Source organism: Vulpes lagopus, chromosome 13 (assembly GCF_018345385.1).
Source record: "Vulpes lagopus strain Blue_001 chromosome 13, ASM1834538v1, whole genome shotgun sequence".
Lineage (NCBI taxonomy): Eukaryota > Metazoa > Chordata > Mammalia > Carnivora > Canidae > Vulpes > Vulpes lagopus.
The window spans coordinates 4,292,164-4,304,471 of NC_054836.1; the positions used below are offsets into that span (position 1 = coordinate 4,292,164).

The 12,308-nt window shown below is 41.2% G+C and overlaps 1 protein-coding gene across 6 annotated transcripts in view; it reads left to right on the forward strand.

The window, feature by feature from the left end:
• AHCYL2 (adenosylhomocysteinase like 2) overlaps positions 1–8,131 on the forward strand; it is a 164,225-nt gene extending 156,094 nt beyond the window's left edge. For all 6 annotated transcript variants that reach the window (XM_041728101.1, XM_041728102.1, XM_041728103.1 and 3 more), the window contains 5 exons: positions 1,022–1,120; positions 2,777–2,845; positions 2,947–3,025; positions 4,319–4,439; positions 5,036–8,131. In XM_041728101.1, the coding sequence (XP_041584035.1) occupies positions 1,022–1,120; positions 2,777–2,845; positions 2,947–3,025; positions 4,319–4,439; positions 5,036–5,042 (375 nt within the window). In that variant the 3' untranslated portion in view covers positions 5,043–8,131. The remainder of the gene's footprint in view (positions 1–1,021; positions 1,121–2,776; positions 2,846–2,946; positions 3,026–4,318; positions 4,440–5,035) is intronic.
• Positions 8,132–12,308: the final 4,177 nt, after the last annotated feature.

Genomic DNA, 12,308 nt, shown 5'->3' on the forward strand with positions numbered 1-12,308 from the left:
CTCTCTCTCTCTGTCAAATAAATAAGTAAAATCTTTAAAAAAAACTAGTGTCCTTTACTATATTGCCTAGAAGATCATATGTATTCAGCAAATGATTATTGTGTAACTAAAGTGTTTCTCTATTTGTCTGAAAACTACTGTTTGGCAGAACTTCTCAATTTTACCAACTAAGCCAATGGATGGTTTCAGAATATGGATTCCCTTTCTATTTTAGGCATAGCCTATTGGAAAAAGGAAGTTGTTATCTTAAATCTAAACCCTGTGACCATTACTTGATTGCTGCTGTTAATAAACTTAACATTTCTTCTCTTGTTCTCGGAATATACAATATACAGAAATGGAAGGAGGGTGAGCTGTTGGGAGCTTTACTCTACCATTAAGCATTTCTCTAAAGGCTACCTCACATTTGCACTTAGGTCACAAAGCTTCTGTAACTTTAGAGTGAACCACCATCATTGAGAAGGTGGAACCTGGAACATGAGGACATGAAGGCAGAACCTTTGGGCCCCAGCATGCTATATTTAGGACAATCAGCCTTCTCTAACAAATTCCTCTTAGCTTTGATACTCTTTTTTTCTGTTTCTCTTCAGCACTTATGTATTCCGTTTGCTCTGTATTAATTTGCACTTGTTTGCATGTTGCTTTATAAGTATTGTAAAGGCTTTTTCCTCTTCACATATGCATTGTTTTGTATTCCCAGCTAAACTATGAGCTTTTTGAAGGCAGAAACCATGTCTGTGGTTTCTTTTGTATTTCCCATAGCACCTTTTACTGTGCTCAGCAGAGAGTGGGCGTACACTATATGTTGTGGAATGACATCCTGAGTGATCCCTCCCTGGCTGGGCCTAAGATTAAATTCCCTGAAATGGAACAGTCCTAACCAACCCAGGACAGGTATTCTCCATCTGGCATGTTGGTTGCTCCTTTCAACTTGCTATTTGAAATGGCTCCCTTCAACATCTTTTCATCCACAAAGTGGGACAAGTCATGGCTGATCATGTGCTTGCTATCTGTGTTGCAGGCAAGTCTGCGGACACCAGAACTGACCTGGGAGCGAGTGAGATCCCAAGTTGACCATGTAATATGGCCTGATGGCAAGAGGATAGTACTGCTGGCAGAGGTAAGACCTGAGATTGGTAAGCAAAATTCACCCCCAGTGGCAGAGACTGCAATACCAGGTCTCCTCCTCCGCATGTTCTCTTAAATTTTCAACTCCTCTTTAGCACAAGCTTAACTACTTTACCAGTGGATTTTACATCTAATTGTGAAAGGTCTTTTCATTCAGCAATTAGAAACTATTTTGGTTCCTTACTTTTCTCCAATTATCTTGTCTCTCTATGTCACTCTACAGGTTGAGTCAGATAATGACTATTACTGTGGAAGAATTAACGGATAGAACCAATGCCATTTTGAGTGATGCTTATTACAAAGAGATAATGTCATTTGTGGGATGGCTTAATCAGTAAGCACAAAGCAGATATTCTTGACGGTTACTAAACTGTCTTAGGCAAGCTCTGAGAAGGTCATATCTTTGCTGATAGATTCCATGTTTTTGAGTGATCGTTCCTCTGAATTGAGCCAGATGTATAGTATGGTACCTAGCTATATATTGGTTGTGTAATTAATATTTCCCTGCCCTGGCTTCTTCTGTCTCAGACTTACTCTTCACTTTCATTCCACTTAGCCTTCTATGTCAACGTTTGGCCACTTTTCCTTTCTTGAAATCTTCTCTTCCCTAGTCTTAGATTCCTGACAGCAATATTGATACACCCCTATTCTGACTTTGACAGTTTCTCTTCTTCAGAGAAAGTACCAAAATAATAAGGATAATAATACTTTTCTCAAGTTTTGGTTTTCAGTCAGTTTTCTTTCCTTATTTTTAATTAAAGAAATTGAATATGAAAATATAAAGGTAATACCATCTTCCCCTAGGGACCCTTAAATTTATGTTCAAGTATCTTTACTGTTCTCTTTAGCTTTTTTCACCTTATCTCACCTTCTCAAATACTCTAGGGCAACTGTAAAGGGACTGGATTATTTCTTCACAAGTACAGGGAAGGGATGGGCAGGTTGTTAAATATTCATTAATTGCTTTGATATTAGCCAGCTGTCTGGTTACTTATTTCCAGTTGTCCTGGGAGGTCCCATCTAGTAATTTTGATTATAAAAACAAGCACCACAGTTATTTTTGACTACTAAGTTTGAGGGGGGAGAAATGTGGTCAGGCTTTCTCAGAAACATTCTCCAGTCGTCTCTCTCTAGTCCTTGTATTCTCTGAGTCACCCAGTAGAAAAGGCTATCCTTAAATTCAGAACCAAACTAAGGAAGAAGCACAGAAATTATCACAGCTTCCTAAATTCAAAAGTATCTCCCCTTACAACCTGGAGAGGTTGCCCTTGGATTTGACTACATCCTTGTTTTACAACAATCTTCTAAAGGAATGCCAATACCTCAGAGGGAGGATATTCTGTTGCAGTAAGTAGAAAATTCAGGAAAAATATACCCTTCCTTGGCATAAGCCCAGTATCATGTGACCATCTCTATTCCTTTTTACATAATCCCAGAGATCTTTTATCTATTACCTCATCAAATTTTTCACAACCTTTTAATTCCACTTAAATGTCAATCAATTCATTCCTATTTATTGAACACCCACTTTCTGTCCAGCAATGGTATTTGGGATGTGTTTGGGAAATGGCAGCCATGCTCGTCCCTCACTCCTCAAAGGCTAGAGACTTTGTCCTAACCCATCTGTCTCTCAACCCTTGCTCTCTAGGGCCGTCTGCTGAACCTAAGCTGCTCCACAGTGCCTACCTTTGTGCTCTCAATCACCGCTACTACTCAGGTAGGGCCACCAGAGCGGGAAGGCAGTGGGCTGGGGAGGGTCATTAGACCATCGCGGTCTCACTTGATGGTGCATCAGCATCCATTTCTCTACTTTTCTAGGCACTTGCCTTGATAGAGCTTTACAATGCTCCCGAGGGTCGTTATAAGCAGGATGTCTACCTGTTGCCCAAGAAAATGGGTAAGCATGTACTCTTCCATTCCCATCCTTACCAATGTAGTTCAGAGTCAGAGGCTAGATGAAGTTTGGGGCACTAAATCTCTTATGGATAGGGGAAAAAAATATATCTGTATCTTGCAAAGTAGGAGTTAGGATTCCTAGGTTCCATTCCTAGTTGGCTTATCACATTTTTCCCATGAGTTGCCCTAGTGAAATCATTACATTTTGCTATGACTTGGTTTACCTGCCTGTGAATTTTAAGGATTTTCTGTCTTAAAGTATCTTATATGCAAGAATCTCAAAGGAGGCAAAAATCTTCCCCTAAGAAAGAAGACTCTTCTTCTACTTTGTGACATCTGACTTACTACATTTCTAGGCTGCTACATAGCCCCTTTCAGGCTTTCCTCAGACCAAGAAGACTTCTTCATACTACATCTTCTAACTCTGACCTCGTTGTCCAGGCCAAAGGAAAGACTGAATAACTTCTGTTAAGACTAGTTATGTGGGTGTTTCATATAAGAGAAACATTAAACTGTCTTGAATTTTTAAAGAAACTGCCTCAAGCACCTGATACTGTATGTTATGAACTCTGGAGGCAAAGATCAGGGAATAAATCAGTTTCTGGTTTTGTTTTGCTTTAGCCCTAGATCCATAGCAACTGTTAGAAATTGACATATTTTCTCTTTACTATATCCTTTGGAAGGATATAAAAGAAACAGAACAGTCTATATTTTGACCGAATGTATAATGAAGTTAAGAAGACCAAACAAATACTTAGAAAATGACATAAAATTCTGAATAATATGTGTTCAAGTAATAGAATGTAAAAGAAACCCATAAGAACTAAGGATCCTAAAAGCAAAGCAAACAGTATGGTATTATTATTAGATTCCTTTCTAATTCCTTTCTAATATCCTCAGGTGTTAGTTTTCCAGAGTAACGCAAAGTCTAGAGTCTAAGACAGAAGAAAAATTCAAGTTTCTCATTTTTTAGTCCCCTGCTATCCCATCTTTTTTTTTTTTTTAAGATGCTAAAGATATTGCTTCTTTCATATCTCCCTTAACTTTCTGGGGAGAAGGAAAGCTTTAAGGACAAGACAGCTAGTAAGAAAGAAGCGTTATGGCTTTGAACAACACTCAGCTTGAAGCTCAAGCAACAACTCCTTAGAATTCTGGGCCAGTGAGCCAGTTGAGCATTTTTCTTTCAGCTCTGGGAATTAGAAGATGTCTTCCAACTTTTTAAGGCCTAGCCTGGAAAGAACAGCCAGAGAAGAGGCATGAATGTTTATACCAGGGTTTTTGTGATCTGTTCCAGATGAGTATGTGGCAAGCCTACACCTGCCCACCTTTGATGCCCACCTGACAGAGTTGACAGATGAACAGGCCAAGTATCTGGGACTCAACAAGAATGGGCCCTTCAAGCCTAATTACTACAGGTGCCTTCCCCACCCCACCCCACCCCACCCCACCCCACCCCTGAAGACAGGGAAGGGAAGCCTGGGTAGAAAAAAATTTCTGCACTGTCCTTGCATCTTTCACATTTATGTGAACTCAGAAAAATAAACCCACTCCCCATCACTGCCACCTCCAAAGGACTCTTTGAGGCCTTCTCCAAATATTAGTGTTCCCTTTCTGAATTTGCCTCCTTTTTTTTTTTAAGATTTTATTTATTTATTCATGAGAGACACAGAGAGAGAAGCAGAGACATAGGTAGAAGGAGAAGCAGGCTCCTTCTGGGGAGCCTGATGTGGGGACTCAATCATCAGACCCGGGATCACACCCTGAACTGAAGGCAGATGCCCAACTGCTGAGCCAACCAGGTGTCCCACCATTTCATCTTCTTGATATGATCTTTACCTCTTTATGGAAAAAATACCGGTCTTTTTCACTGATGTGAAAAAACACCACAAGTATCTATCCTTATCATACACTCCCTGCGTCCTTGCTGCTATATATCTTAGGTGGGCTCTTCATGTCCCAGCATCCTCACAAGCTGATAACATCACCCTCTCATCTTTCTTTCTCCCTCTAGGTATTAAGTTCCTGTAATTCAAGCCAGAAGAAATTTTAAGGAATAGAACTCCAAGTCTTTTCTCCACTCCTATACAGGAAAGAACCCAGCAAGCTGCTTCTCCAATCAGCTGCCCGCCGTGCTCACCCTATATGTTAGGTTATTTATTTATTAAAATCTAGAATCCTGTGCCTGTTGCCTTGGCCCAGAGTGTGGTTACTGCCCCGAGGGCTGTGAGAGCCATGAAAGACAGGCTGAGGAAGGAAAGATATGGGGTAATCCTTCCTACTATATCTTCTGCATCATTCCCCACTGACTTGGAATCCTCAGCAATGGTCATTTGTCTCTTGTCCAGGTTCAGGAGTTAGTTCAGGAATTCCAGACTCCTTGTTCCCTGGGGTTTTCTGGAATAAATTTTCAGCAGTTGCCTTTTTCAGCTTTGGCTCTTCCCCAGGTGAGGCCTTTTGGAAGCCACTGAATTAACATGGCCTGGGTTCCCAGCCTTGACCATCACTATCACTGCCTTCTTTATAAAATGACTAGGAAGGAAGGAGTGTTATGATTTCGGCAAGCTACACCAAGAACTTAGCTACGCCAGTGCTTACCAGGTGTCTCCTTCCTTACCCAGGACCCCTTTCTTCCTTGAATATTCATGTCTGTTTTAACACTTTCTGGTTCCAAGAGGAATGTGCCTCCATTATTTCCTCAGCAGCCCTGGTGTTTGTCGGATATTTGTGTTACCGTCTTTCTAACCCAACTAAACTTTGCTCAGGAAGTGGGGGCCAGCCTTACTGGGGCCCATAGTTTTACTTGTCATTTAACTGAACAGTTTCCCAGGAAGTTCCTTCTAGACTGGCACTGTCTCAGAAAAGGAGAGTTTGTTATGAAACTTGCTTCCTGAAATTTCCTCTTATTGCCTAAAACTGAGCAGGGAATGATGTACTTTCCAATGGATTTGAGGGTGTAGGGCTTTGGAAGTGGTATAGGCCATTCAGGCCCACAGTTTGATACTCTAAAGAAGCAGAATATATGTGTTTGTCTCCTGGGAAGGGCTTTGCAGCTTAACAAGCCAAGCTATACAGAGATGACACTGTAAGCTGTATCCAGATGATTAAAGCTAGTTTGACTAGTTCGAACCTTCTCATACATTCATTTCTTTGGCCTTTGCCATTGATCAAACTGAGATCTGATGTCTCTATGATTTAGTCCATGGTTTTTCTTCTCTCCTGGGATATATTTTTATATTCTTGCCTCTTCCATCTTAGGATTCTATATTTCAGAGGTGGCCTCTTGAGGAACTCCAACATTACAAAAAACTAGTAATGTGAGCAGCCTGAAATTTTATGTCCCACATAAGAGTTGGATACCTTTTGGAGATTAACTTGTTGGTCTTAAGGGTTTCATCGGGACCAGACCGGTTTTAAGAGTTAGTCCAGAGTGGCCCTAGAAATCTTGGATGAAGTGTGTCCCTTTCCCCCCTGACAACCTTCTTTAACAGTCTCAGATCTGTCTGTCTGTCTGCCTGTTTGTTTGTTTCTTTTCCCATTTTTTTTTCCTACCCTGGTCTGCCTCATAGTCTCAAGACCAAGGTGACTCAAGAAAATGCCACCAGACCATCCAGGATCACTATAACCTTACCAACCCCGATTCTCCTCTCCTATCTCCACCTTCTTCAACTTCCCCTGGTTTTCACATATACTTTCAGAGCTAGTCTGGAAGTGACCTTCCTTTTGGAGGTATGGAGGTGGGCTTTGGGTAAATGGCTACTTGCCTCATTAAATAGTATACAGCCTCAGCCCATAGCATCTGGTTCCTCAGAGGCTGTATATCTTAGAACATACTGGAAAAATGCCACATACATGGCTATATTCTTTCATGAGGAAGATTGTAAATGCTGAAAATTCCACTAGGCCACAAAGTTCTTCCTTTTGCCTATCCAGTTCTGAGTTTTGTATTAATTAATTTAATCTCTTTTGTATTAATTAATTGGATACAGATCTTTGTAATTCACCTTATATCAAGGGGAGATTCCATTAGGCAGATACCTGGACTCTAGCCTATTATGTTCCTAAGCCAAAAATCATAACCTGCTGTTTCTCAGTAAAGCCTGGCTCTCTGGGGAGCAGTTATTACTATGTACTGATCCTGACAAAGCATACCCTGCCTTGCTATAGTGAAGAGGCCCATTCCAAATAAAAAAAGAGCCCCCTAGACCTCTAGATTAGGTTGCCAGTGTTGCTGCCCCTGGTGAGATACTTACCTCTGAGTTTCAGATGACCTCCTTTTCCTTTCTCTCTGAGGACCCCATGTCAGCAACCATTAAGAAGTAGGAGGCCCAGGCCTCCTGAGTATTTGGGCTCTACCTTAATGTTGGCATCTGGTCATTTATTCCCTCTACCCTTGGAACCAGGACAAATGTGTCTTCTTCCCTCAAGCTCTCACCTTAGATGCATTCTAGGTATCTGGAAGCATGGGAAAGAAGACTAATCTGCTTGTATATGGCCCTGGCAGGTGGGGATACTTACCATTTTTCTCTCCAATGAATTTGTGCTAGTTTTTGAGGTCTTTTTTGCCTTCTTAATGGAAATTCAGGGTTTGTTTTTTGTTTTGTTTTCTCATTAAAAAAGAAAAAAGGTATCAGGTCTACCTTCTGTCTGCCCTCCTACCTCCTCATCCTATCCTCCCATATGAGCACGGCTCCCCATGGCCACATACTCCTGCAAAGCTTTTTTGCTGCTTGGCTTTTCTCTGAAGAGATCTGAAATTGCTGCTCCTGTGGTTTTCTCAAAATTAACTTTGTCATGGTTTTAAAAAAAAAGAAATCAAATGCATTGTTGCATTAAGCTTTTTTAATAAAGGAAAATTATGGAAAGAAAATAGGCAACACCAGCAAATTATATGTAGACGATAAACTAAACTATATATAATATATATATATATATTATATATATATATAATCATCTAGTTCTCATTGTCATCTTACTGAAAGGAAATAAAACCTCTAAGGATCGCCGTTTCTGAGAGGCTCTTGGAAATCTTTATGTCTAAGTGATTGTATTAGATCAGCAATAATGACTATGTAATCTCAAAAGATAAATAAAATATTCTTAAAATGGATTCTTGTCTTGAGAGTATTCCTTGCTTCTGTGAACTACGAATTCAGAGGTAAGAGATGTTTCTGGGCAACTGGCTGGAGAGCCTGCTGTAGGGCAAGCATGTAAAAAGTTGAAGCAGCTACCAAGAGGCATGTTCGAATGGCCTTAGCCTTGGGTCCCTTTTTCCATAGTGGGTCATTCCATTAATATCTTTCCCCCCACCCCACCCCCTGGTTACGTGTGTAAAGAACCTGCTTTCTCACAACCATTACCCTAGGGAGTTGAGAAGTGTAGGCCTAAGGCAGAGAAACTAATGTCTGGTTCTAGGTCCCCCAAGTCTTTTGTGTGCTGCCCTTAGCTGGAGATCACAGGAAGCCAGCATCCATGGTTTGGGATTAAAGGGCCCTGGCATCCAGAATCTGACTAAACCCAACCAAAAGGAAGAAGTAAATTAATCTGGCAGAGATTTGTCTCCAAGTCAGCTTTTGCCTCAATAAATCAGTAATTAGAAGATTAAATCCAATCTCAACTACCAATAGAGTGGCCATTTTTAGTAGCTTTATGGTAGCCACCTTTCTTAGTTGACAACCTAAAACTAGTTCTTCCTGTATGCAAGATCTTTTCTGCCCTTTCAGAATCTTCTGCTGCTTTGACATGTGTTTATCTAAACTAAGGGCTAATAGTCTGGGCAGTTGGTAATGGCTAAAAGCTGGTGCCACTCCAGTTGAGGAAAAGGAGAATGTAACAATTAGCAATGAAGCCTGGGAGCCAGCTGGCAAGTTCACACACACACATATCCAGAGCAGGGCTTGAGTCCTCTTATGTGAAAGATGGGAGCTTGGGTACCTGAGTCTTAGTTTCAAACTCACAGGATAAGCCCAGACTACCCACTGCTGTGCAGTTTCTCTAGCTTGTGGTCTGTGTGGAAAGAACTGGACTTTGAGTCAGGGTCATATGACCAACTCCTCCATTTATAAGTTGCATGATTTGATTATATTATATAACCATTGGAGCCTTGTTTTTGTTTTGTTTTGTTTTGTTTGGAGCCTTGGTTTTCTTGCCTGTGAAATAGTTAGTGCTTATTTGCTAGGGTAAGGATTTAAAGACCTGATTTAATTTTTTAAATGCTGCTTTAAAACCTAGCACACACCGTGTGCTACATACACATCAATTTCTCATCTCAGTCTAGGATCCCACAGACTCTGTTGCCTCATTACACCCAAATGTGCCATTGGTGGGAGAAGAAGATAATTCTAACCTTTTTCTACTACATCATCCTGGCTGCCCAGTGTCCTCAAAAATTAAATATTGTAAGACTTTCTGTGTCTTATTTTTAAGCACTCTCTGTAACAGGTGCTATCTATTTAATCTGGTATCTAACCTCCATGGATTAAAGTTGAGAGCTTCCATGGGGAAAAGGATACGTTCAGTCCTTGTAACTACCTATTTATACCTCCAGCCTTCTTCCAGCAGCCCCCAAATTCCTGACTTTAGGGACAAGGAAAAGTGGTAGTGTTGATTTAAAAATAACTCAGCACTGGAGCCATCTCTGCAAGGTGGAAACACTTATAGACTAGTCCCTGACTAATTAGCTCCCAGCTATCCATATGGATGCCTCTATAGTCAATGGTATTGATGGGTATCAATCCTTGTTGACAAATAGGCTAAAAAGTTCAGGTAGGGGCAGTTTGGCACCTGCCTTTGGCCCAGGGCATGGTCCTGGAGTCCCGGGACGGAGTCCCATGTCAGGCTTCCTGGATGGAGCCTGCTTCTCTGTGTCTGCCTCTCTCTCTCTCTCTCTCTCTCTCTCTCTCTCTCTCTCTCTCTCTGTGTGTGTGTGTGTGTGTGTGTCTCATGAATAAATAAAATCTAAAAAAAAAAAAAAAAAGTTCAGTGTGTACCAAGTCTATGGCCTCTAGTAAAGTTCTCAGTTAATCTGTGATTTCTTGTTATTTCTTCCAGGAATTGTTTCCAGATATCTTCTTCCTTTTGACAAGCTCTGAAAGTCTGGGCCTATAACGAGCAGACAGATGTCTGATTTTAACTGTTTCCCATTCCACTGGAGTGTGGAAAAGATAATGGGTTGAGGTCTCTTGTGTTGATTCTTGCAATCTCCCTAACACCAGTTTTTCAAACCCCTTCTCTGAAAGTGAAGCCAGATGGAGCTCCAGGCTCAGCAACTGGCTTTGCCTAGAGGCCAGAGGAGATTTGAAAGCTGTCCTCAGTCCTACTCTCAACTGAAACCAGTTTGAAGCTTTGTTCCTTTGCCCAAGGGATAGACTGGAAAAGGAACAAAGCCTCAAAACTGGCCACTCCTTCCTGCCACCACAGTTTGGGGATCCTGCTGATTGACTAGGTTCACAAAAGAAATATGAAGTTCTGGGCCTGTCAAACCTACAATTCTGCTTAGGAGGATAGGAATTGGGAAGAGGAAGACAGAATAATTAATTCTTTTATTAAGAAACCCCTCAAAAAAAAAAAAAAAAGAAAAGAAACACCAACGGGCTGTGCAGGTTTACCACACTGCAGCATTGATGAGCTAGGTATGGGTTGCGAATTTTATTTTATTTTTTTCATAAGAGACAGAGAGAGAGAGAGAGAGAGGCAGAGACACAGGCAGAGGAAGAAGCAGGCTCCATGCAGGGAGCCTGACGTGGGACTCGATCCTGGGTCTCCAGGATCATGCCCTGGGCTGAAGACGGCGCTAAACCACTGAGGCCCCGGAGCTGCCCGGGTTGTGAATTTTAAAGCAGAGTGTGAATATTAGAGTTTAACAAATAATACCCTGAAAATAATTCCAAAATCAAATAGTTGAGGCCTTGAGCCATGGACTTCCTTGGAAATTCACACTAATTCAATTCTGTTAAACTAGTAGTTCTCAACTACAGAAGATTTTGTCCCTCAGAAAACATTTCACAATATCTGGAGACACTTTTGGTTGTCACAACTTAGGGGAGAGGACTACTACTGGCATCTAGTATGGAGAGGTAAGGGATTCTGCTAAACATCCTACAATGCATAGGACAGTTCCCTACAAATGATTTTTCAGTCAGTATTACAAAAGCCCTGTTAAACATACATATGTGAGATATGCAAAATGAACAAAATTTGGCCCTATTTTGAAGGAACTTACATTCAGGTTGGGGGGAATAGGAGAGGAAAGGGAAAATGATTGGGTGGATATAGTAAGGAGATGTTGGGGGATAGGAGGGAAAGGAACTGAGAAAGCTCCAAGGAGTTCTCTCTCTCAACTCTGTTCTGATCTGTCACCTACTGACCAGCAGAGCAAAGAGTGAAGGAGAGAAATAGTTAAGAAAGAAACAGTGGGGTACTCACTGGCTCAGTAGGTGGCACTTGCAACTCCTGATCTCAGGGTTCTAAGTTTGAGCTCCAAGTTGGGTGTAGACATTACTTAATAAAATTAAAAAAAAAAAAAAAAGAATTATTGGGGCACCTGGGTGGCTCAATTGTTAAGCATCTGCCTTCAGCTCAGGTCATGATCCCAGGGTCTTGGGATTGAGCTCTGCATTGGGGCTCACTGCTCAGCGGGGAGTCTACTTCTCTTGCCCTCTCCCTCTGAGTGTACTTAAGCTCTTGTGCTCTCTCTCAAATAAATTAAAAATCTTTTTTTTAAAAAAGAATTATTGATTTAAAAAAGAGAGGAAGAGCACCTGGGTGGCTCAGTGGTTGAGCATCTATCTGCCTTTGGTCATGATCCTGGTGTCCTGGGATGAGTCAGCCTTAGGCTCCCTGCAGGGGGCCTTCTCCCCCTGCCTATGTCTCTGCCTCTCTCTGTGTGTCTCTCATGAATAAATCAATAAAATCTTTAAAAATAAATACAAATAAAAAGGAGAATTGTTCCTAAGATATAGGAAGGGGGAGTAATTCCTTTGAGCCTCTTACCTTGGAGATAGAGTAGAAAATATAAGAATTTGGAATCCAAGCTGACTTGGTATGACACCAACACAGCCTGAGTGAGTTGAGAAGGGTGAAAGGAAAGCTTTCTGGAAGAAGGGGTTATAATGAAATGGAATCTTCACAGAACAATATAAGTTAGCCAAGAAGAGCAAAAAGTTTTTTTTTTTCCAGAGAGAAAGAACTGCAAAGACATTGAGAAAAGATAGAATATGATACCTTGGGAACTGCAAGGAGGAATCTCTGTGAGTGCTGGTTTTCTCAACAATAATACAGGATTAGTG